The sequence below is a fragment of the Pseudophryne corroboree genome, chromosome 6, assembly GCF_028390025.1.
Source record: "Pseudophryne corroboree isolate aPseCor3 chromosome 6, aPseCor3.hap2, whole genome shotgun sequence".
Lineage (NCBI taxonomy): Eukaryota > Metazoa > Chordata > Amphibia > Anura > Myobatrachidae > Pseudophryne > Pseudophryne corroboree.
Window position 1 is genome coordinate 256,336,440 of NC_086449.1, and position 26,088 is coordinate 256,362,527.

At 45.2% G+C, this 26,088-nt stretch overlaps 1 protein-coding gene across 4 annotated transcripts in view; it reads left to right on the forward strand.

The window, feature by feature from the left end:
* IL16 (interleukin 16) overlaps window positions 1–26,088 on the forward strand; it is a 208,729-nt gene that overhangs the window by 47,116 nt on the left and 135,525 nt on the right. For all 4 annotated transcript variants that reach the window (XM_063925927.1, XM_063925929.1, XM_063925928.1 and 1 more), the window contains 3 exons: window positions 11,133–11,235; window positions 13,482–13,627; window positions 25,833–25,943. In XM_063925927.1, the coding sequence (XP_063781997.1) occupies window positions 11,133–11,235; window positions 13,482–13,627; window positions 25,833–25,943 (360 nt within the window). The remainder of the gene's footprint in view (window positions 1–11,132; window positions 11,236–13,481; window positions 13,628–25,832; window positions 25,944–26,088) is intronic.

Consider the following 26,088-nt stretch of genomic DNA (forward strand, 5'->3'; position numbering starts at 1 on the left):
GGCCAGTTTCCGCCCAGAAACACCCACTTCCTGTCAATCACATTACGATCACCAGAACGAAGAAAAAACCGTGAGTAAAATTCCTAACTGCATAGCAAATTTACTTGGCGCAGTTGCAGTGCGGACATTGCGCATGCGCACTAAGCGGAAAATCGCTGCGATGCGAAGAAATTTACCGAGCGAACAACTCGGAATGACCCCCAGTGTGCGCACACGCACTGTGGCTTCTGCGTGTTTGCACACTTCACAGGGCATCAGCATGCGAATGCAGCAGCAGCAGCTTTCCATACTGACTTAGGCCCATAGACAAGTGATTGGAGGGGCAGAGATTCAGGGTCCTAGGCATGGAGTGGAGGTAGCATCTGGGCAACTGCAGCACAGGCAGATGGTTCAGAGTAGGAAGAAACGAACTACAGGTTGAGTCTCCCTTATCCAAAATGCTTGGGACCAGAGGTATTTTGGATATCGGATTATTCCGTATTTTGGAATAATTGCATCCCATAATGAGATATTATGGTGATGGGACCTAAGTCTAAGCACAGAATGCATTTATGTTACATATACACCTTATACACACAGCCTGAAGATAATTTTAGTCAGTATTTTTAATAACTTTGTGCATTAAAAAAAGTGTGTGTACATTGAACCATCAGAAAACAAAGGTTTCACTATCTCACTCTCACTCAAAAAATGCTGTATTTCAGAATATTTGGCTATGGGATACTCAACCTGTACCAGGGACGTGCGGTGAGGTATGACCTGTACCACTAATGAAATCAGCATGGCTGGCTCCCACCTTCCCTCACCTGGGGCATGTAAAACCCCCCTCCTCTACATACCCTCTTAGTAGACCAGCATCGCTGAACCGTTCGCTTCCCCAGTAAAGTTTGAGGTCCAGGGACTTGAAGATTTGCAGGAACTGGGGCCACATTTATTAAGAAGTCAGCATAGTAAATTTGAAAAATGATATAACCACTGACTGATTTTTGAGCCAGGGTCACCAGCAATTCTCTCAATGTCATTATTACATAGTCAGACATTAACCACTAAGCCATTCTGTCTCTTTTTTTGTCTCCAAAGAATAAATAAATAACATCCCTTCCACTGGATAATAAGATGGTTTGGAAATCCTTGGCATTATGTCTATATGCCGTTGTATGCTAAACCCCTATCCATACTGTTCATCAATCATTAGTGTCTAAACTGAATGAAAGCTATTTTTACCAGATTGCACAATTTAGAAGGAACGCTGTGTCACAACTGAGGGTTTTGGCTGACAGGAGAAAGCCTCAGTTGTAGGGGCTGAGAGGTTCAGGGGAAATTTGCGGAAAAATTATTTCACAGAAAGGGTAGTGGACAAGTGGAATAGCCTCCCATCAGAGGTGGTAGAGGCTAAGACAGTAGAGCAATTTAAACATGCATGGGATAGATATAAGGATATCCTTACAAAGAAATAAGGATCAAATAAGGTTAGAGATAAAAATAATATATAAAAAAAAAAAAAGGGGCAGACTAGATGGGCCAAGTGGTTCTTATCTGCCGACAAATTCTATGTTTCTATGTTTCTAACTTAAACCGGGGAGGTTTAATCAGACCCCTGGACATGTAAGTGTTAAAAGGAAACCCGAAGGTGTGACCATGACAACCAGGTAAAAGTCAAAATAAAAGTTTATTAACAGACTCTGTGTAAACAAACAGCATTCAAGGTAAATAATGGCAATGATAAATAATATGATTCCTGGAGCACTCTGACCATGAAATGGTTACACAGGACACTGGTAGGTTAAGAACAGTTGTTAAAGTCCTTAGATGGAATAACCTTACCAGGCCTGGCTGTAGTAGTGAAGATATCCAAGGAACATGCCAGTAGATGGAACAGATAAAGCTGGTAACTTGAATCAGCTGTTGTAATTGCTGGATGGAACCAGCCAGGTGGTAAGACATGGAGTGGATGCGGAATGGAATCAGCCAGATGATAAAGTCACTGAATGAATGCTGGGTGGAACCAGCCAGGTGATGAAACACGGAGTGAATGTAGTAAGATGCTAGAGAACGTGGAAATAGAGGAGTTGAAGGATGATTACCGGTGGTAGTGGATACTGCTGGAAGCAGATGAAATAGCTGGAAGCTGGAAACTGGATCAGCCACGGAGGACTGCAGAGTCAGGCTGCACCGCAGGATGGTAGGCAGGTGCGGGTCTCTTTAGTGGATGCTGGAGACAGGAGCTGGAACCTGGAAACACAACCACAGGAGAGAGACTGGAACAAGGTATGACAAACAAAGCACTGACCATTTGCTGACCCAGGCACAGGATACTTATACCTGCAGCAATGCAGGTATTGGCTGGGCAATTATGCAGATTTCCAGGCAGTGGATTGGAGGAACTGAAGCATGTGATTGAATCCAACATGGCTGCGCCCATGTTAGAACTTGGAGGGAAAACTCGTTTAGGAAACCATGTGGAAACATAACTGCAATGGCGGCGCCGGCCGCAGAGGACAGGAGACGCCAGACTGAGAAATGTATGCTGATACTCGTGAATGACAACGGAGGCCGCGGCAGGCATGGAACACCACACTGACAACCTGCACCTATAACACAGGAGTGGCGGCGGAGGCCGCGGAGAACGGGAGACGCCATGCAGGATTCAAACATGGCGCCGCTGTGACAGCATCTCAGCATGACAGGAGGAATGTGCAGTATGTGGACACAGATGAGATCCGGCCTTGGAACGCTGAGCGAGCCTCAGGAGACATCTGAAAGGCAGGTAATGGCGTCCAGATACCCGGATCGTGACAGCACCCCCCCCCCCTTTAGGAGTGGCCCCAGGACGCTTCTTAGGCTTCTTGAAAATACCCAGGACATTCCATGTTTCCCTGTTGAAACCGCTGATCCTGAATCTGTTTCATTCTGCACTTCCTCCAACTCCTAAAGTTCAGACTCAATGGGGAATCGAGTATGAGGTGGCCAAGATTCTGGACTCACGTTTCCGTTACGGTCATTTGCAGTATCTTATTGACTGGAAGGGCTATAGTCCTGAAGAACGCTCTTGGACCAATGCGTCTGATGTCCATGCTCCTGCCTTGGTCCGGAATTTCCACTCAAAGTTTCCTCTAAAGCCTAAGAAGCGTCCTGGGGCCACTCCTAAAGGGGGGGGGGTGCTGTCACGATCCAGATACCCGGATCGTGACAGCACCCCCCCCCCCTTTAGGAGTGGCCCCAGGACGCTTCTTAGGCTTTAGAGGAAACTTTGAGTGGAAATTCCGGACCAAGGCAGGAGCATGGACATCAGACGCATTGGTCCAAGAGCGTTCTTCAGGACCATAGCCCTTCCAGTCAATAAGATACTGCAACTGACCGTAACGGAAACGTGAGTCCAGAATCTTGGCCACCTCATACTCGATTCCCCGTTGAGTCTGAACTTTAGGAGTTGGAGGAAGTGCAGAATGAAACCGATTCAGGATCAGCGGTTTCAACAGGGAAACATGGAATGTCCTGGGTATTTTCAAGAAGGGAGGTAACTGGAGTCTGTAAGCAACAGGATTGATGACTTGTTCAATTTTAAAAGGACCAATGTAACGAGGAGCAAATTTCATGCTGGGAACTCTCAACCTCAAATTCTTCGTGGACAACCATACTCGATCACCCACCTTGAGAGCAGGAACCGCTCTACGCTTCCTATCGGCAAACTTCTTGTACCTAAATGAGGCTTTAAGCAGGGCTGCGCGGACATTCTTCCAGTTGTTTGAAAACTGACGCAAGGTGACATCCACTGCTGGAACAGAAGTTGCTGAAAGCGGTTGGAATTCTGGAACCTTAGGGTGAAATCCATAGTTGATGAAGAATGGTGTTGAGGAGGATGAGGAATGGTATTGATTGTTGTGGCTAAACTCGGCCCAAGGAAGGAGTTGAACCCAGTCATCTTGGGAGGAAGACACATAAATGCGTAGGAAGGCCTCCAAGTCCTGATTCACCCTCTCGGTTTGACCATTGGTCTGAGGATGGTAGGCTGTAGAAAACTTTAACTTGACTTGGAGGGCTTGACACAAACTTCGCCAAAATTTGGCTACAAATTGTACTCCACGATCGGAGATGATCTCTTCAGGAAGACCGTGAAGTCAGAAGATCTCTTGGATAAACACTTGAGCCAACTTGGAAGCTGACGGAAGACCGGTGAGGGGTATGAAATGTGCCATCTTGGTGAACCGGTCAACTACCACCCAGATGGTATTAAACTTGTTGCATATAGGCAGATCTGTAACAAAGTCCATCGACAAATGGGTCCACGGTCGACTGGGAACAGATAATGGAACCAGTTGCCCCGCAGGTGACTGGCGGGGGACTTTGTGTTGGGCACACTTTGGGCAAGAGGCAATAAACTCCTTGACGTCCTTCTTCAGAGTTGGCCACCAGTAGGACCTAGAGATAAACTCGAGGGTTTTCTGAATGCCTGTATGTCCGGCAAAACGGGAAGCATGGGCCCAATGCATGAGCTTCTTCCTCAACACCGGCTTCACAAAACTTTTCCCTGGTGGGGGCGTAGAGTCCATCCCTACCGTGGAGAATGCCAACGGATTTATAATAGGATGCTTGTCTGAAGACTCTGACTCGTTTTATTGCTCCCAAGAGCGGGAAAGGGCATCGGCCTTGCGATTCTGAGAGCCCGGACAGAACTGGAGTTTAAAGTCGAACCTGGAAAAGAAAAGTGCCCATCTGGCCTGACGAGGGTTAAGACATTGTGCGCCTTTCAGGTATAAAAGATTCTTGTGGTCGGTAAGTATCGTGATTGAATGAGAAGCTCCCTCCAACAGATATCTCCACTCCTCTAGAGCGAGCTTGATGGCTAGCAACTCCTGGTCGCCAATGGCATAGTTGCGCTCAGCTGGGGAGAACTTCCGGGAGAAGAAACTGCAAGGATGTAGATGGCCATCTTTAGCCCTCTGGGATAACACCGCTCCTACTCCAATGGAGGAGGCATCCACCTCTAAGATGAAAGGAGAGTCGGTGTCGGGCTCTTTCAGAACTGGTGCAGAAATGAAACGTTGTTTTAGAAGATGAAAAGCTTGCGTAGCTTCTTCAGACCACTTGGACGGGTTAGCACCCTTCTTGGTTAATGCAGTGATAGGCGCCACAATGGTGGAAAAGTCTCGTATGAACTTTCTGTAATAATTGGCGAACCCTATGAACCTCTGGACCCCTTTGAGGGTTAAGGGTATCGGCCAATTCTGGATTGCTTGTAGTTTCTCAGGATCCATCTCTAGTCCGGAACCGGACACGATGTAACCTAGGAACGGAATGGATTTAACTTCAAAGACACATTTCTCCAATTTGCAATAGAGATGATTGACACGGAGACGGGACAGAACCTCCTTTACCCAGAAACGATGTTCCTCCAGATTATTGGCAAAGATGAGGATATCATCTAGATAAACCACGACATGGCGGTATAAAATGTCCCTGAAGATCTCATTCACGAAATGTTGGAAGACAGCTGGAGCGTTGCTCAATCCGAAGGGCATGACGAGGTACTCATAATGTCCATCACGGGTGTTAAAAGCGGTCTTCCACTCATCGCCCTCACGGATCCGGATGAGATTGTAGGCACCCCTCAAATCCAACTTTGTAAAGATGGTTGCTCCGCTGACTCTATCGAAGAGCTCTGTAATCAAAGGTAAAGGATACCGGTTCTTGACGGTAATGTCGTTCAGACCTCTGTAATCGATGCACGGTCGCAGACCACCATCCTTCTTCTTAACGAAGAAGAAGCCTGCGCCAGCTGGAGAAGAAGAAGGTCGGATAAAACCTTTCACCAGGTTCTCTTTGATGTACTCCTCCATGGAGTGCGTCTCAGGCAGAGACAACGGGTAAGTTCGGCCTCGAGGTGGAACCTTCCCTGGAATGAGATCAATTGGGCAGTCCCATTCTCTATGAGGAGGAAGGATATCAGCAGAAGCCTTACTGAACACGTCCGTGTAGTCTTGATATGGAGGAGGTGGAACATCAGACGACCTGGGGAAAGAAGAACAAACAGGAAGCACTTTGGATAAACAAGTCTTAGCACAGGAGGGACCCCATGCTAGTATTTGCGTAGTCGTCCAGTCAATCGACGGATTGTGGAGACGGAGCCATGGAAGGCCCAAAACCACTGGATGTGTGGCTCTTGGAATCACTAGGAAGGAAATAAATTCTGCATGAAGAACTCCCACTCTCAGACGAACTGGTAGAGTCCTTAGAGAAATAACTGCGTCAAAAATCTTGCTGCCATCTACTGCAGTTAAGGAGATGGACGAAGGAAGTCTCTCGGTGGGTAGGGACCACCGTTTAACATAAGCTTCGGTTATGAAATTCCCAGCTGCTCCGGAATCAAGGAGGGCAATGACGTTCCTGTAACGTTGAGCAATTTGGAGCGAGACTGGGAGATTACAATCATGAGGAGATGGAGAGGAGATCATTACTCCTAGCCGGCCCTCTCCTTGGCGAGCTAGGATTTGGAGTTTCCCGGACGTTTGGGACAGGCATTGATAATGTGAGACGGAGCTGCACAATAGAGACAGAGAAACTCAGAGAGACGTCTTCGGTGCTCAGCGGGAGATAGACGGGAACGGCCAATTTGCATGGGCTCATCCTTGGATGGAGACGGTTGACGAAGAGGAGGAGCAGAAGATTTTGGAGCAGACGATCTTCCTCGCTCGGTTGCTCTCTCTCTGAAACGTAGATCAACCTTTGTGCAAAGAGAAATTAGCTCATCCAACTTAGAAGGCAAGTCTCTGGTAGCTAACTCATCCTTGATGCGTTCTGATAAGCCATGCCAGAATGCAGCATACAGGGCCTCGTCGTTCCATGCCAGTTCGGATGCCAGGATTTTGAACTGTATGAGATACTGTCCCACAGTACGTGTTCCCTGGCGTAAACGGAGAATCTCAGATGAAGCAGAGGTTACCCGGCCTGGCTCGTCAAAGATGCGCCTGAATGTTGCCACAAAGTCCGTATAAGAGGACAGCAGGGGATCAGACTTCTCCCATAAAGGTGATGCCCAGTCAAGGGCTGAGCCGCTGAGAAGGGAAATGATATAGGCAATTCTAGTACGGTCGCTGGGAAAATTGCCAGGCTGAAGCTCAAAGTGGATTTCGCATTGGTTAAGAAATCCCCTGCAGAACCTTGGAGATCCGTCAAACTTTGCTGGCGCTGGGAGATGAAGACGTGGAATGGAAATGGGTAAGGAGGGTGGGATTACAACTGGTGTCACTGTAGTGGACGCACCGGACGTGCCAGGTCCACGAAGAGTCGTTTGAATCCCATCCAGCCGCGTAGAGAGATCCTGGAGACAGCGGATGATGTGGCCTTGTGCAGCCTCCTGATGTTCGAGTCTGGCTGCCAGTTCTTGCATCGGCCTAGCCGCTTGATCCTGGTCTCCGGCTGGATTCATATGGTCAGTGCTTACTGTCACAACTGAGGGTTTTGGCTGACAGGAGAAAGCCTCAGTTGTAGGGGCTGAGAGGAACTTAAACCGGGGAGGTTTAATCAGACCCCTGGACATGTAAGTGTTAAAAGGAAACCCGAAGGTGTGACCATGACAACCAGGTAAAAGTCAAAATAAAAGTTTATTAACAGACTCTGTGTAAACAAACAGCATTCAAGGTAAATAATGGCAATTATAAATAATATGATTACTGGAGCACTCTGACCATGAAATGGTTACACAGGACACTGGTAGGTTAAGAACAGTTGTTAAAGTCCTTAGATGGAATAACCTTACCAGGCCTGGCTGTAGTAGTGAAGATATCCAAGGAACATGCCAGTAGATGGAACAGATGAAGCTGGTAACTTGAATCAGCTGTTGTAATTGCTGGAGGAGTTGAAGGATGATTACCGGTGGTAGTGGATACTGCTGGAAGCAGATGAAATAGCTGGAAGCTGGAAACTGGATCAGCCACGGAGGACTACAGAGTCAGGCTGCACCGCAGGATGGTAGGCAGGTGCAGGTCTCTTTAGTGGATGCTGGAGACAGGAGCTGAAACCTGGAAACACAACCACAGGAGAGAGACTGGAACAAGGTATGACAAACAAAGCACTGACCATTTGCTGACCCAGGCACAGGATACTTATACCTGCAGCAATGCAGGTATTGGCTGGGCAATTATGCAGATTTCCTGGCAGTGGATTGGAGGAACTGAAGCATGTGATTGAATCCAACATGGCTGCGCCCATGTTAGAACTTGGAGGGAAAACTCGTTTAGGAAACCATGTGGAAACATAACTGCAATGGCGGCGCCGGCCGCAGAGGACAGGAGACGCCAGACTGAGAAATGTATGCTGATACTCGTGGATGACAACGGAGGCCGCGGCAGGCATGGAACACCACACTGACAACCTGCACCTATAACACAGGAGCGGCGGCGGAGGCCGCGGAGAACGGGAGACGCCATGCAGGATTCAAACATGGCGCCGCTGTGACAGCATCTCAGCGTGACAGGAGGAATGTGCAGTATGTGGACACAGATGAGATCCGGCCTTGGAACGCTTAGCGAGCCTCAGGAGACATCTGAAAGGCAGGTAATGGCGTCCAGATACCCGGATCGTGACACGCTGGAGCAAGGGGGGTACTCACGGAGCGATATTCTAAGCAATCTGACTAGATTGCTTAGAATATAAGCCTGATCGCTCCGTGTGTACCCCTTACAGCGATAGCGATGCGCAGCCCCGCGCATCGCTATCGCTGCTGCTAGATTGGCCTGCTGTGCAGGCCAATCTAGCGGGTCGCTCACTTCACCCGCTGGGTGAAGTGAGCGGCCCCCCCATCTCCCCCCATCTCCCCCCTCAGGCAGGCACACTGAATGGACGTTGATCTGCGAGCTCCAGGGAGGCTCTATTGACTGAGGTGCCACTATTTGGATAAGTTATCCAGGAGTTTTTTTCTGTGAAGCCAATATGCTGGAGTGACCGATAGTCCGTCCACAGTGTTGTACTCCCGATTTATACTTATTTTAGTTACGATCATTTGACAATATGATTATATGTATGGCTTGTCTTGATAAAGGCTCCATTTATTGAGCCGAAATGTCGACCTAATAAAGCCGATTGTGAGACCCAATAAAGCCTATTGTGAATTAATAAATTTCGTTGGATGATGTGCAAAGGAGAGTGCCCCCCAGGAAACTGGAACTACTACTATATATATATATATATATATATATATATATATATATATATACAGGTTGAGTCTCCCTTATCCAAAATGCTTGGGACCAGAGATATTTTGGATATGGGATTTTTCCGTATTTTGGAATAATTGCATACCATAATGAGATATCATGGTGATGGGACCTAAATCGAAGCACAGCATTTATGTTACATATACACCTTGGCCCTCATTCCGAGTTGTTCGCTCGGTATTTTTCATCGCATCGCAGTGAAAATCCGCTTAGTACGCATGCGCAATGTTCGCACTGCGACTGCGCCAAGTAACTTTACTATGAAGAAAGTATTTTTACTCACGGCTTTTTCTTCGCTCCGGCGATCGTAATGTGATTGACAGGAAATGGGTGTTACTGGGCGGAAACACGGCGTTTCAGGGGCGTGTGGCTGAAAACGCTACCGTTTCCGGAAAAAACGCAGGAGTGGCCGGGGAAACGGTGGGAGTGCCTGGGCGAACGCTGGGTGTGTTTGTGACGTCAACCAGGAACGACAAGCACTGAAATGATCGCACAGGCAGAGTAAGTCTGGAGCTACTCAGAAACTGCTAAGTAGTTAGTAATCGCAATATTGCGAATACATCGGTCGCAATTTTAAGATGCTAAGATACACTCCCAGTAGGCGGCGGCTTAGCGTGTGTAACTCTGCTAAATTCGCCTTGCGACCGATCAACTCGGAATGAGGGCCCTTATACACACAGCCTGAAGGTAATTTAAGCCAATATTTTTTATAACTTTGTGCATTAAACAAAGTGTGTCTACATTCACACAATTCATTTATGTTTCATATACACCTTATACACACAGCCTGAAGGTCATTTAATACAATATTTTTAATAACTTTGTGTATTAAACAAAGTTTGTGTACATTGAGCCATCAAAAAACAAAGGTTTCACTATCTCACTCTCACTCAAAAAAGCCCGTATTTCGGAATATTCCGTATTTCGGAATATTTGGATATGGGATACTCAACCTGTATGTATATATATATATATATATATATATATATATAAACATATTATATATATGACATATAATATATGTTTTATATACATATTACTATTGTTATTTATTAATATTTTTGTCATACAGTACAGGTTGAGTATCCCATATCCATATATTCCGAAATACGGAATATTCCGAAATACGGACTTTTTTGAGTGAGAGTGAAATAGTGAAACCTTTGTTTTTTGATGTCTCAATGTACACAAACTTTGTTTAATACACAAAGTTATTAAAAATATTGTATTAAATGACCTTCAGGCTGTGTGTATAAGGTGTATATGAAACATAAATGAATTGTGTGAATGTACACACACTTTGTTTAATGCACAAAGTTATAAAAAATATTGGCTAAAATTACCTTCAGGCTGTGTGTATAAGGTGTATATGTAACATAAATACATTCTGTGCTTAGATTTAGGTCCCATCACCATGATATCTCATTATGGTATGCAATTATTCCAAAATACGGAAAAATCCCATATCCAAAGTACCTCTGGTCCCAAGCATTTTGGATAAGGGAGACTCAACCTGTATAACAAACTGTTTTTTTATTTTTTTTATTTATTTTACAGATTATGCAACACTGTATTGTGTACACTGTACAGTATAATAAACTGCTTGTTTGTTATACTGTCAGTACTTTTCTTTTGCTATGGTGAAATCAGCAAACAGTTTTGAGTGGAATCTATACACAGCAAATGTTTTCTATAAGTAAAGGACACACTGCCAGAACTTTACCACATTTGGCCTGTGGCTGCTTTCATAATATCCACTTGGATTTGCAAGAAAATTGATGTAGATAGCTAGACCACAGCAAACATATCAGCAATCTTAACCCCTTCTTGGTTTTAAAGCAATATTGTTCTAAAACCCATTCTAAAATTAATTATAACCAAAAATTGTATAAATGTATTACTTTTTTGAATCTTTTTCAGGAAACGACTCTGAACGCTTTTCTAGATAGTCAAAATAAACTGGAAAATCACTGCCTGCTACAAATGAAGGTTCCATGTGTTAGGACACGTTGTAATTCCACAAGTATGTTATGCACAATTTTTGGTTTGGCATGGGTTTGTTTTTGTTTTTTTGTTTTTCTTGGGGTGGGGACACGGGTCATCATACTCATTTTGACATGTTGGTTTGAACCAGGGGCCAAGTTCTGTATTTCAAGTGTGAGGATTTCTAACTGTAATTAAAAGGTGTAGATACATTAGTAAGAGATAACAGTGCTAAAAATGCAATCAAATATGTAATGAGGAGTGAAGGTTTGATAAATCTCCCCCAGATAGAGCATGGGCCATTGAGGCAAGCACGAATGTGCTTAATACTGCATGTACCTGAGTTAGAGCAGCAGGAGAACATAGCCCCAGCCAGTGTCGGACTGGGGCATGGAGGGCCCACCGGGGAAATGCAGTGATAGGGGCCCATGCTTAGAGGCTTGGCTAACCAGTAGTGCATGTTCTGGGCCCCTTGATACATATATATAGCAAATACCACTAGTGCATGCATGATAATTTACCAGATTAATAACTGTAGAAAGTACACCATAGCCCTGTGCAGTATAATGTAACATATGCATAATGTGTAATTCAAGTGCAAAATATGATCCCTAGAGGAGGGGGTGGGGGGCCCCAGGCAGTGGGGACCACTGGTGTTTTCCCCTGTACCTCTGTGGGCCAGTCCGACCCTGGCCTCAGCCCTTCCTTTCTCTGGGTGCTCAATCTGAGACTTTACCTAGCAAGCCAGTTCCTGTCCTTTATAGCCCTATCATGCCCCCAAATTGTAAAGAAACTGTATGTATTACAAATTGCTATACTCAGAAGTTCTAACTAATAAACATTTTAGGTCATTACTATGTGTCTGGGATCATATAAATGTTACTAAAAACAAAACAGTGATAAAGTACATTGATTCCTAATTTTGTCATTCTCCCTACTGGTCTCATAATAAAAAGATTTCTATTACAAAATGCCATCGGAGAAACTTCAGTCTCTCTACTCCTGTAAAAATATACTACAAAATACAATGTTAAATTTGCAGTTGTAAAATAATAATAATAATAATAATAATAATAATAATAATAATAATAATACAAAAATTTAATTATTCTCAATTGATACAGGTGCAAGCAAACCTAAATATTGTCTTTGTCATGGGAAGGGGATCCAGTCATTACGTAGTTAGGGCCTAGTTCAGGGTTGATTGCAAAATAACATTTTACTCTAATGGACAAAACCATGTGCAGTGCAGGTGGGACAGATACTGTATAACATGTGCATAGAGAATTAGATTTGGGTGGGGTGGGGTGTGTTCAAACTAAAATCTGAATTGCAGTGTAAAAATAAAACAGGAGTATTTACCCTGAACAGAAACAAAATAACCCACCCAAATCTAACTCTCAGTGCACGTTATATCTGCCCACCCTGCAGTGCACATGGTTTTGCCCATTAGGGGAAAATTTTATTTTGCAATCAACCTTGAATTAGGCCCTAAATCTATTAATGAAAATATTGTACCAGTATCACCCAATTCTTATAATTACACACACACAAAGCTGTAGGTGAGCATGAATTTCATGAATATTCAGGACCTAGGTAAGCTATAAGAAGCTACAGATTGAATCTGTGTTTATATTGTATCCTGATAACAACTTATGTGAAGCAGCCTGAGAATGGCAATTATGCCCAACTAATTACCAGCCCGTCAAAAGGATGGAACAAAATAACAGTAATGTTAACGCTGGCGGATATGTGCACCCGAATGGAGCAAAACTTGAATTCCCCCATAGAGGTGAGGAGCAGTGTTAGGCTTTATTATATTGGATTACCCATATTATACTGTCCTTATTGCTGACAATTATTGCTTATTGCTGGTCATTTGCGTTGTTTTTCCATATGTGGCACAGATACCCCTGAGCAAGATCCTACAGAAGCTACTCCTATCTGTGCAGTCTCAGGACGGATGATCAGAGCAGAGCCAAATACTCGTTATTGAATGCTAAAGCTGGTATACCTATAGTATCATCATAACAATTTACAGGTTGCAGCCAGACCAGCTCTTCCAGGAGCATGGAAAATAGTGCTGTTTTCCATGTCCAAGACATGGTGTCATGTATAATGCAGGCCATAGAGAACACCATAGGGGGTCAGAGTACACAATATAAAATATAAAATCTCATAACATCTTTTTTGTACAATTTTTAACAAAGTCCCATGAAAACAATCAACAGCCATTTCTGCAGTGTTTCATGATTTATTTATTTTTCATTTTACTTTGTATATTAGGTGTAAACCCTTACTGGATTGGTGAAATAGACCCATCTGCAACCAAGCAACAATCACTGTACAGAGAGAGATACATTCCAAACCTGTGTAGCAACAGGAAGTCTTTATCTCAGCAGCTAGATTGTCCTACAGGGGCTGTCCACGTGGTAAGTAACTATTGTGAAAAATATATAAATATATGCAATTTATCATCAGTACAGCGTGATGCAGGTCGCAGGCATTAAGATCTAAAGCAGATCACCCAAATGGCCAGATCTGTGTCTTATTTTGGTAGCCAAATTGGACAGAACCAGCCATTCCAAATTCCATTGTCCAGCGAGCCAATGCGGTCAATCCAATTAGCCAGGATGATCTCATGGGTCCGAGTTATCACAGCAGTGGACGTACTTTGCGGTGGCCTGAATTCACACAAAAGTGCTCACCACCCCAAGGTTAGAGTTAGGCTGCTAGAGGGGTGGATTAGGTTACAGGATTAAGGGTAGGGAGAAAATACTTACCGGGATGTGTTGGGATTCTGGGGGTAATTCTGAGTTGATCGCAGCAGGAATTTTGTTAGCAGTTGGGCAAAACCATGTGCACTGCAGGGGGGACAGATATAACATGTGCAGAGAGAGTTAGATTTGGGTGGGTTATTTTGTTTCTGTGCAGGGTAAATACTGGCTGCTTTATTTTACACTGCAAATTAGATTTCAGTTTTAACACACCCCACCCAAATCTAACTCTCTCTGCACATGTTAAATCTGCCCCCCCCCCTGCAGTGCACATGGTTTTGCCCAACTGCTAACAAAATTCCTGCTGCGATCAACTTGGAATTACCCACTCTGTCCATCGCGATCCCGCTGTCAGTTTCCTGACTGTTGGTATTTCGTACCCAACCCATAACTGGTTATGAGTAAATTGTTGCAGACTCTGAAACACCTTTTTGCATCTAGGTGTTATTAGTTTCTCTTTTTTATGCATTTTTGAAGAAATGTTGTATCAGTAAAAAATATTGCCTGTCAGTAAATATTTAGGAAATTATCATTAAAGAATATTTTCAAGGATGCCAACCCTAGTGTCAGCCTGTAAATGCACACACAGTCATTAGTGGGACTGATTCCATAGAGATCTTACTGTCCTGTTTTTATGCTTTCAGAGTGCATCTGGCACGCTTGCCCGGTGCATTAATTTAATGTTGTGTACACAAACCCTGTTTATTTTTTGTGACTGACAGGGCATAACTGGATTTTAATGGGGCATTGTCTTGTAGGCAAAGATCAGTGAGGTTGTGTTGATACTAGAGATGAGCGGGTTCGGTTTCTCTGAATCCGAACCCGCACGAACTTCATGTTTTTTTTCACGGGTCCGAGCGACTCGGATCTTCCCGCCTTGCTCGGTTAACCCGAGCGCGCCCGAACGTCATCATGACGCTGTCGGATTCTCGCGAGACTCGGATTCTATATAAGGAGCCGCGCGTCGCCGCCATTTTCACACGTGCATTGAGATTGATAGGGAGAGGACGTGGCTGGCGTCCTCTCCATTTAGATTAGGAGAGAGAGAGAGAGATTGACCTGAGGCTGATACTGTAGAAGAGAGTGCAGAGTTTAGTGACTGACCACAGTGATCACCAGCAGTGCAGTTGTTTTATTTAATATATCCGTTCTCTGCCTGAAAAAAACGGTACACACAGTGACTCAGTCACATACCATATCTGTGTGCACTGCTCAGCCCAGTGTGCTGCATGCCTGCATCATCTATGTATATATTATATATCTGACTGTGCTCAGCTCACACAGCTTATAATTGTGGGGGAGACTGGGGAGCACTGCAGTGCCAGTTATAGGTTATAGCAGGAGCCAGGAGTACAAGACAGTCACATACCATATCTGTGTGCACTGCTCAGCCCAGTGTGCTGCATCATCTATGTATATATTATATATCTGACTGTGCTCAGCTCACACAGCTTATAATTGTGGGGGAGACTGGGGAGCACTGCAGTGCCAGTTATAGGTTATAGCAGGAGCCAGGAGTACATATTATATTAAAATTAAACAGTGCACACTTTTGCTGCAGGAGTGCCACTGCCAGTGTGACTGACCAGTGACCTGACCACACTGACCACCAGTATAGTTAGTAGTATACTATATTGTGATTGCCTGAAAAAGTTAAACACTCGTCGTGTGACTTCACTTGTGTGGTGTTTTTTTTTTTATTCTATAAAAAACTCATTCTGCTGACAGACAGTGTCCAGCAGGTCCGTCATTATATAATATATATACCTGTCCGGCTGCAGTAGTGATATATATATATTTTTTATATCATTATTTATCATCCAGTCGCAGCAGACACAGTACGGTAGTTCACGGCTGTAGCTACCTCTGTGTCGGCACTCGGCAGTCCATCCATAATTGTATACCACCTACCCGTGGTTTTTTTTTCTTTCTTCTTTATACATACATACTACTACATCTCTTTATCAACCAGTCTATATTAGCAGCAGACACAGTACAGTACGGTAGTTCACGGCTGTGGCTACCTCTGTGTCGGCACTCGGCAGTCCGTCCATAATTGTATACCACCTAACCGTGGTTTTTTTTTCTTTCTTCTTTATACATACATACTACGACATCTCTTTATCAACCAGTCTATATTAGCAGCAGACACAGTACAGTACGGTAGTTCACGGCTGTGGCTACCTCTGTGTCGGCACTCGGCAGTCCGTCCATAATTGTATACCACCTAACCGTGGTTTTTTTTTCTTTCTTCTTCATACATACATACTACGACATCTCTTTATCAACCAGTCTATATTAGCAGCAGACACAGTACAGTACGGTAGTTCACGGCTGTGGCTACCTCTGTGTCGGCACTCGGCAGTCCGTCCATAATTGTATACCACCTAACCGTGGTTTTTTTTTCTTTCTTCTTTATACATACATACTACGACATCTCTTTATCAACCAGTCTATATTAGCAGCAGACACAGTACAGTACGGTAGTTCACGGCTGTGGCTACCTCTGTGTCGGCACTCGGCAGTCCGTCCATAATTGTATACCACCTAACCGTGGTTTTTTTTTCTTTCTTCTTCATACATACATACTACGACATCTCTTTATCAACCAGTCTATATTAGCAGCAGACACAGTACAGTACGGTAGTCCACGGCTGTGGCTACCTCTGTGTCGGCACTCGGCAGTCCGTCCATAATTGTATACCACCTACCCGTGGTTTTTTTTTCTTTCTTCTTTATACATACATACTACTACATCTCTTTATCAACCAGTCTATATTAGCAGCAGACACAGTACAGTACGGTAGTTCACGGCTGTGGCTACCTCTGTGTCGGCACTCGGCAGTCCGTCCATAATTGTATACCACCTACCCGTGTTTTTTTTTTCTTTCTTCTTCATACATACATACTACGACATCTCTTTATCAACCAGTCTATATTAGCAGCAGACACAGTACAGTACGGTAGTTCACGGCTGTGGCTACCTCTGTGTCGGCACTCGGCAGTCCGTCCATAATTGTATACCACCTAACCGTGGTTTTTTTTTCTTTCTTCTTCATACATACATACTACGACATCTCTTTATCAACCAGTCTATATTAGCAGCAGACACAGTACGGTAGTTCACGGCTGTAGCTACCTCTGTGTCGGCACTCGGCAGTCCGTCCATAATTGTATACTAGTATCCATCCATCTCCATTGTTTACCTGAGGTGCCTTTTAGTTGTGCCTATTAAAATATGGAGAACAAAAATGTTGAGGTTCCAAAATTAGGGAAAGATCAAGATCCACTTCCACCTCGTGCTGAAGCTGCTGCCACTAGTCATGGCCGAGACGATGAAATGCCAGCAACGTCGTCTGCCAAGGCCGATGCCCAATGTCATAGTACAGAGCATGTCAAATCCAAAACACCAAATATCAGTAAAAAAAGGACTCCAAAACCTAAAATAAAATTGTCGGAGGAGAAGCGTAAACTTGCCAATATGCCATTTACCACACGGAGTGGCAAGGAACGGCTGAGGCCCTGGCCTATGTTCATGGCTAGTGGTTCAGCTTCACATGAGGATGGAGGCACTCAGCCTCTCGCTAGAAAAATGAAAAGACTCAAGCTGGCAAAAGCAGTAGCACCGCAAAGAACTGTGCGTTCTTCGAAATCCCAAATCCACAAGGAGAGTCCAATTGTGTCGGTTGCGATGCCTGACCTTCCCAACACTGGACGTGAAGAGCATGCGCCTTCCACCATTTGCACGCCCCCTGCAAGTGCTGGAAGGAGCACCCGTAGTCCAGTTCCTGATAGTCAGATTGAAGATGTCAGTGTTGAAGTACACCAGGATGAGGAGGATATGGGTGTTGCTGGCGCTGGGGAGGAAATTGACCAGGAGGATTCTGATGGTGAGGTGGTTTGTTTAAGTCAGGCACCCGGGGAGACACCTGTTGTCCGTGGGAGGAATATGGCCGTTGACATGCCTGGTGAAAATACCAAAAAAATCAGCTCTTCGGTGTGGAACTATTTCAACAGAAATGCGGACAACAGGTGTCAAGCCGTGTGTTCCCTTTGTCAAGCTGTAATAAGTAGGGGTAAGGACGTTAACCACCTCGGAACATCCTCCCTTATACGTCACCTGCAGCGCATTCATAATAAGTCAGTGACAAGTTCAAAAACTTTGGGTGACAGCGGAAGCAGTCCACTGACCAGTAAATCCCTTCCTCTTGTAACCAAGCTCACGCAAACCACCCCACCAACTCCCTCGGTGTCAATTTCCTCCTTCCCCAGGAATGCCAATAGTCCTGCAGGCAATGTCACTGGCAATTCTGACGAGTCCTCTCCTGCCTGGGATTCCTCCGATGCATCCTTGCGTGTAACGCCTACTGCTGCTGGCGCTGCTGTTGTTGCTGCTGGGAGTCGATGGTCATCCCAGAGGGGAAGTCGTAAGACCACTTTTACTACTTCCACCAAGCAATTGACTGTCCAACAGTCCTTTGCGAGGAAGATGAAATATCACAGCAGTCATCCTACTGCAAAGCGGATAACTGAGGCCTTGGCATCCTGGGTGGTGAGAACCGTGGTTCCGGTATCCATCATTACTGCAGAGCCAACTAGAGACTTGTTGGAGGTACTGTGTCCCCGGTACCAAATACCATCTAGGTTCCATTTCTCTAGGCAGGCGATACCGAAAATTTACACAGACCTCAGAAAAAGAGTCACCAGTGTCCTAAAAAATGCAGCTGTACCCAATGTCCACTTAACCACGGACATGTGGACAAGTGGAGCAGGGCAGGGTCAGGACTATATGACTGTGACAGCCCACTGGGTAGATGTATGGACTCCCGCCGCAAGAACAGCAGCGGCGGCACCAGTAGCAGCATCTCGCAAACGCCAACTCTTTCCTAGGCAGGCTACGCTTTGTATCACCGGTTTCCAGAATACGCACACAGCTGAAAACCTCTTACGGCAACTGAGGAAGATCATCGCGGAATGGCTTACCCCAATTGGACTCTCCTGTGGATTTGTGGCATCGGACAACGCCAGCAATATTGTGTGTGCATTAAATATGGGCAAATTCCAGCACGTCCCATGTTTTGCACATACCTTGAATTTGGTGGTGCAGAATTATTTAAAAAACTACAGGGGCGTGCAAGAGATGCTGTCGGTGGCCAGAAAAATTGCGGGACACTTTCGGCGTACAGGCACCACGTACAGAAGACTGGAGCACCACCAAAAACTACTGAACCTGCCCTGCCATCATCTGAAGCAAGAAGTGGTAACGAGGTGGAATTCAACCCTCTATATGCTTCAGAGTTTGGAGGACTAGCAAAAGGCCATTCAAGCCTATACAATTGAGCACGATATAGGAGGTGGAATGCACCTGTCTCAAGCGCAGTGGAGAATGATTTCAACGTTGTGCAAGGTTCTGATGCCCTTTGAACTTGCCACACGTGAAGTCAGTTCAGACACTGCCAGCCTGAGTCAGGTCATTCCCCTCATCAGGCTTTTGCAGAAGAAGCTGGAGACATTGAAGGAGGAGCTAACACGGAGCGATTCCGCTAGGCATGTGGGACTTGTGGATGGAGCCCTTAATTCGCTTAACAAGGATTCACGGGTGGTCAATCTGTTGAAATCAGAGCACTACATTTTGGCCACCGTGCTCGATCCTAGATTTAAAGCCTACCTTGGATCTCTCTTTCCGGCAGACACAAGTCTGCTGGGGTTGAAAGACCTGCTGGTGAGAAAATTGTCAAGTCAAGCGGAACGCGACCTGTCAACATCTCCTCCTTCACATTCTCCCGCAACTGGGGGTGCGAGGAAAGGGCTCAGAATTCCGAGCCCACCCGCTGGCGGTGATGCAGGGCAGTCTGGAGCGACTGCTGATGCTGACATCTGGTCCGGACTGAAGGACCTGACAACGATTATGGACATGTCGTCTACTGTCACTGCATATGATTCTCTCACCATTGAAAGAATGGTGGAGGATTATATGAGTGACCGCATCCAAGTAGGCACGTCACACAGTCCATACTTATACTGGCAGGAAAAAGAGGCAATTTGGAGGCCATTGCACAAACTGGCTTTATTCTACCTAAGTTGCCCTCCCACAAGTGTGTACTCCGAAAGAGTGTTTAGTGCCGCCGCTCACCTTGTCAGCAATCGGCGTACGAGGTTACATCCAGAAAATGTGGAGAAGATGATGTTCATTAAAATGAATTATAATCAATTCCTCCGCGGAGACATTGACCAGCAGCAATTGCCTCCACAAAGTACACAGGGAGCTGAGATGGTGGATTCCAGTGGGGACGAATTGATAATCTGTGAGGAGGGGGATGTACATGGTGATATATCGGAGGGTGATGATGAGGTGGACATCTTGCCTCTGTAGAGCCAGTTTGTGCAAGGAGAGATTAATTGCTTCTTTTTTGGGGGGGGTCCAAACCAACCCGTCATATCAGTCACAGTCGTGTGGCAGACCCTGTCACTGAAATGATGGGTTGGTTAAAGTGTGCATGTCCTGTTTTGTTTATACAACATAAGGGTGGGTGGGAGGGCCCAAGGACAATTCCATCTTGCACCTCTTTTTTCTTTTATTTTTCTTTGCGTCATGAGCTGTTTGGGGAGGGTTTTTTGGAAGGGACATCCTGCGTGACACTGCAGTGCCACTCCTAAATGGGCCCGGTGTTTGTGTCGGCCACTAGGGTCGCTAATCTTACTCACACAGTCAGCTACCTCATTGCGCCTCTTTTTTTCTTTGCGTCATGTGCTGATTGGGGAGGGTTTTTTGGAAGGGACATCCTGCGTGACACTGCAGTGCCACTCCTAAATGGGCCCGGTGTTTGTGTCGGCCACTAGGGTCGCTAATCTTACTCACACAGTCAGCTACCTCATTGCGCCTCTTTTTTTCTTTGCGTCATGTGCTGATTGGGGAGGGTTTTTTGGAAGGGACATCCTGCGTGACACTGCAGTGCCACTCCTAAATGGGCCCGGTGTTTGTGTCGGCCACTAGGGTCGCTTATCTTACTCACACAGTCAGCTACCTCATTGCGCCTCTTTTTTTCTTTGCGTCATGTGCTGATTGGGGAGGGTTTTTTGGAAGGGACATCCTGCGTGACACTGCAGTGCCACTCCTAGATGGGCCAGGTGTTTGTGTCGGCCACTAGTGTCGCTTAGCTTAGTCATCCAGCGACCTTGGTGCAAATTTTAGGACTAAAAATAATATTGTGAGGTGTGAGGTATTCAGAATAGACTGAAAATGAGTGGAAATTATGGTTTTTGAGGTTAATAATAATATGGGATCAAAATGACCCCCAAATTCTATGATTTAAGCTGTTTTTTAGTGTTTTTTTAAAAAAACACCCGAATCCAAAACACACCCGAATCCGACAAAAAAAATTCGGTGAGGTTTTGCCAAAACGCGGTCGAACCCAAAACACGGCCGCGGAACCGAACCCAAAACCAAAACACAAAACCCGAAAAATTTCAGGCGCTCATCTCTAGTTGATACAACTGCTGACTATGCGGGGTTATACAGAAGAATAAATATGCCCAAATTTTGTACCTCTCTCATCAGGGAAAGTACACTCTGTGTATGCAAAGTAGAGATGAGCGCCTGAAATTTTTCGGGTTTAGTGTTTTGGTTTTGGGTTCGGTTCCGCGGCCGTGTTTTGGGTTCGAACGCGTTTTGGCAAAACCTCACCGAATTTTTTTTGTCGGATTCGGGTGTGTTTTGGATTCGGGTGTTTTTTTCAAAAAACACTAAAAAACAGCTTAAATCATAGAATTTGGTGGTCATTTTGATCCCAAAGTATTATTAACCTCAAAAACCATAATTTACACTCATTTTCAGTCTATTCTGAATACCTCACACCTCACAATATTATTTTTAGTCCTAAAATTTGCACCGAGGTCGCTGTGTGAGTAAGATAAGCGACCCTAGTGGCCGACACAAACACCGGGCCCATCTAGGAGTGGCACTGCAGTGTCACGCAGGATGTCCCTTCCAAAAAACCCTCCCCAAACAGCACATGACGCAAAGAAAAAAAGAGGCGCAATGAGGTAGCTGTGTGAGTAAGATTAGCGACCCTAGTGGCCGACACAAACACCGGGCCCATCTAGGAGTGGCACTGCAGTGTCACGCAGGATGGCCCTTCCAAAAAACCCTCCCCAAACAGCACATGACGCAAAGAAAAAAAGAGGCGCAATGAGGTAGCTGTGTGAGTAAGATTAGCGACCCTAGTGGCCGACACAAACACCGGGCCCATCTAGGAGTGGCACTGCAGTGTCACGCAGGATGGCCCTTCCAAAAAACCCTCCCCAAACAGCACATGACGCAAAGAAAAAAAGAGGCGCAATGAGGTAGCTGTGTGAGTAAGATTAGCGACCCTAGTGGCCGACACAAACACCGGGCCCATCTAGGAGTGGCACTGCAGTGTCACGCAGGATGGCCCTTCCAAAAAACCCTCCCCAAACAGCACATGACGCAAAGAAAAAAAGAGGCGCAATGAGGTAGCTGTGTGAGTAAGATTAGCGACCCTAGTGGCCGACACAAACACCGGGCCCATCTAGGAGTGGCACTGCAGTGTCACGCAGGATGTCCCTTCCAAAAAACCCTCCCCAAACAGCACATGACGCAAAGAAAAAAAGAAGCTTTTTACTGATATTTGGTGTTTTGGATTTGACATGCTCTGTACTATGACATTGGGCATCGGCCTTGGCAGACGACGTTGCTGGCATTTCATCGTCTCGGCCATGACTAGTGGCAGCAGCTTCAGCACGAGGTGGAAGTGGATCTTGATCTTTCCCTAATTTTGGAACCTCAACATTTTTGTTCTCCATATTTTAATAGGCACAACTAAAAGGCACCTCAGGTAAACAATGGAGATGGATGGATTGGATACTAGTATACAATTATGGACGGGCTGCCGAGTGCCGACACAGAGGTAGCCACAGCCGTGAACTACCGCACTGTACTGTGTCTGCTGCTAATATATAGACTGGTTGATAAAGAGATAGTATACTCGTAACTAGTATGTATGTATAAAGAAAGAAAAAAAAACCACGGTTAGGTGGTATATACAATTATGGACGGGCTGCCGAGTGCCGACACAGAGGTAGCCACAGCCGTGAACTACCGCACTGTACTGTGTCTGCTGCTAATATATAGACTGGTTGATAAAGAGATAGTATACTCGTAACTAGTATGTATGTATAAAGAAAGAAAAAAAAACCACGGTTAGGTGGTATATACAATTATGGACGGGCTGCCGAGTGCCGACACAGAGGTAGCCACAGCCGTGAACTACCGCACTGTACTGTGTCTGCTGCTAATATATAGACTGGTTGATAAAGAGATAGTATACTCGTAACTAGTATGTATGTATAAAGAAAGAAAAAAAAACCACGGTTAGGTGGTATATACAATTATGGACGGGCTGCCGAGTGCCGACACAGAGGTAGCCACAGCCGTGAACTACCGCACTGTACTGTGTCTGCTGCTAATATATAGACTGGTTGATAAAGAGATAGTATACTCGTAACTAGTATGTATGTATAAAGAAAGAAAAAAAAACCACGGTTAGGTGGTATATACAATTATGGACGGGCTGCCGAGTGCCGACACAGAGGTAGCCACAGCCGTGAACTACCGCACTGTACTGTGTCTGCTGCTAATATATAGACTGGTTGATAAAGAGATAGTATACTCGTAACTAGTATGTATGTATAAAGAAAGAAAAAAAAACCACGGTTAGGTGGTATATACAATTATGGACGGGCTGCCGAGTGCCGACACAGAGGTAGCCACAGCCGTGAACTACCGCACTGTACTGTGTCTGCTGCTAATATATAGACTGGTTGATAAAGAGATAGTATACTCGTAACTAGTATGTATGTATAAAGAAAGAAAAAAAAACCACGGTTAGGTGGTATATACAATTATGGACGGGCTGCCGAGTGCCGACACAGAGGTAGCCACAGCCGTGAACTACCGCACTGTACTGTGTCTGCTGCTAATATAGACTGGTTGATAAAGAGATAGTATACTACTAATATTATATATACTGGTGGTCAGGTCACTGGTCACTAGTCACACTGGCAGTGGCACTCCTGCAGCAAAAGTGTGCACTGTTTAATTTTAATATAATATTATGTACTCCTGGCTCCTGCTATAACCTATAACTGGCACTGCAGTAGTGCTCCCCAGTCTCCCCCACAATTATAAGCTGTGTGAGCTGAGCAGTCAGACAGATATATAATATATATAGATGATGCAGCACACTGGCCTGAGCCTGAGCAGTGCACACAGATATGGTATGTGACTGACTGAGTCACTGTGTGTATCGCTTTTTTCAGGCAGAGAACGGATATATTAAATAAACTGCACTGTGTGTCTGGTGGTCACTCACTATATAATATATTATGTACTCCTGGCTCCTGCTATAACCTATAACTGGCACTGCAGTAGTGCTCCCCAGTCTCCCCCACAATTATAAGCTGTGTGAGCTGAGCAGTCAGACAGATATATATAATATTATATATAGATAATAGATGATGCAGCACACTGGCCTGAGCCTGAGCAGTGCACACAGATATGGTATGTGACTGAGTCACTGTGTGCTGTGTATCGCTTTTTTCAGGCAGAGAACGGATTATAAAGTAAACTGCACTGTCCTCACTAGTAAACTCTCTCCACTCAGTCTCTACACTTCTACAGTAACAGTACTCCTCCTAGTCAGCTCCAGTAAATCTCTCTCAGTCTCTTATAATCTAAATGGAGAGGACGCCAGCCACGTCCTCGCCCTATCAATCTCAATGCACGTGTGAAAATGGCGGCGACGCGCGGCTCCTTATATAGAATCCGAGTCTCGCGATAGAATCCGAGCCTCGCGAGAATCCGACAGCGTCATGATGACGTTCGGGCGCGCTCGGGTTAACCGAGCAAGGCGGGAAGATCCGAGTCGCTCGGACCCGTGAAAAAAAACATGAAGTTCTGGCGGGTTCGGATTCAGAGAAACCGAACCCGCTCATCTCTAATGCAAAGGTCTCCAGGAACATACTGCCCGCCATGTTCCTTGTCACTAATCTCTATTGCACTTGCACAGGTCTCTGGAAACATACTGCCCACCATGTTCCTTGTCACTAATCTCTATTGCACTTGCACAGGTCTCTGGAAACATACTGCCCACCATGTTCCTTGTCACTAATCTCTATTGCACTTGCACAGGTCTCTGGAAACATACTGCCCACCATGTTCCTTGTCACTAATCTCTATTGCACTTGCACAGGTCTCTGGAAACATACTGCCCACCATGTTCCCAGTGACAAATGCATGAATCACCAGTAAAGTACCACTATGCATGCGCGAATCACCAGTAAAATGGCCACTGTGCCATTTTTCAAGTGACTTCTGCTGCAGCAGTAGCACCGACGCAGGACTCCAGAGTGGAACATGGGTGCATGGTGTGCGGCCCCCTCCTGGACCAGGGACCTGAGCTCCGCACACACTTTATCCATTATATGTCTTCTATGCCATGTTCAACTGTGAACCCGTGTGGACTCAAACATGCTGCAGAAAAGTTGCTCAGTGCTGAGAAGCCCTGGTTAAGCCCCATCCTTTTTTGGCAACAGGATATGAACAGTAACACCAATTACAAACAAGGACAAATAAGGTGTAACTACAGTTATAAATAAACCTCATGTTGTGTGCAGCGTTTTTTGCACCTGTGTCTGTAACCTGCATCAAACCTAATTAGAGTCAAACAAATGTATTTTCATTATACTCCCCACTAGGAGTTTGAAAAAATCAGCTGTATGAATAAAAGAAGGATAAAATGGGAACATCAATGTTATCTTCTTAAATTCTCTGTACTTACAGGGTGTTTCCCGTTCATCAAGGTCTCTGAGTTCAGCACAGCTAATGAACATCAGAAGCTCCACACAAGCCTCTGTTATTTCCAATATCATTTTAATGAAAGGCCAAGGCAAGGTGAGCTCCATATTATTATTATAAAGGGTAGACAGGTCTGTTGATTTGTAATATTTGGCATTTACATAATGATGGAAAGAATTATTCTGACGTGTGATATAATTGAAAAAAGAATGAACCATTTGATATTTTTTTCTAGATAAAG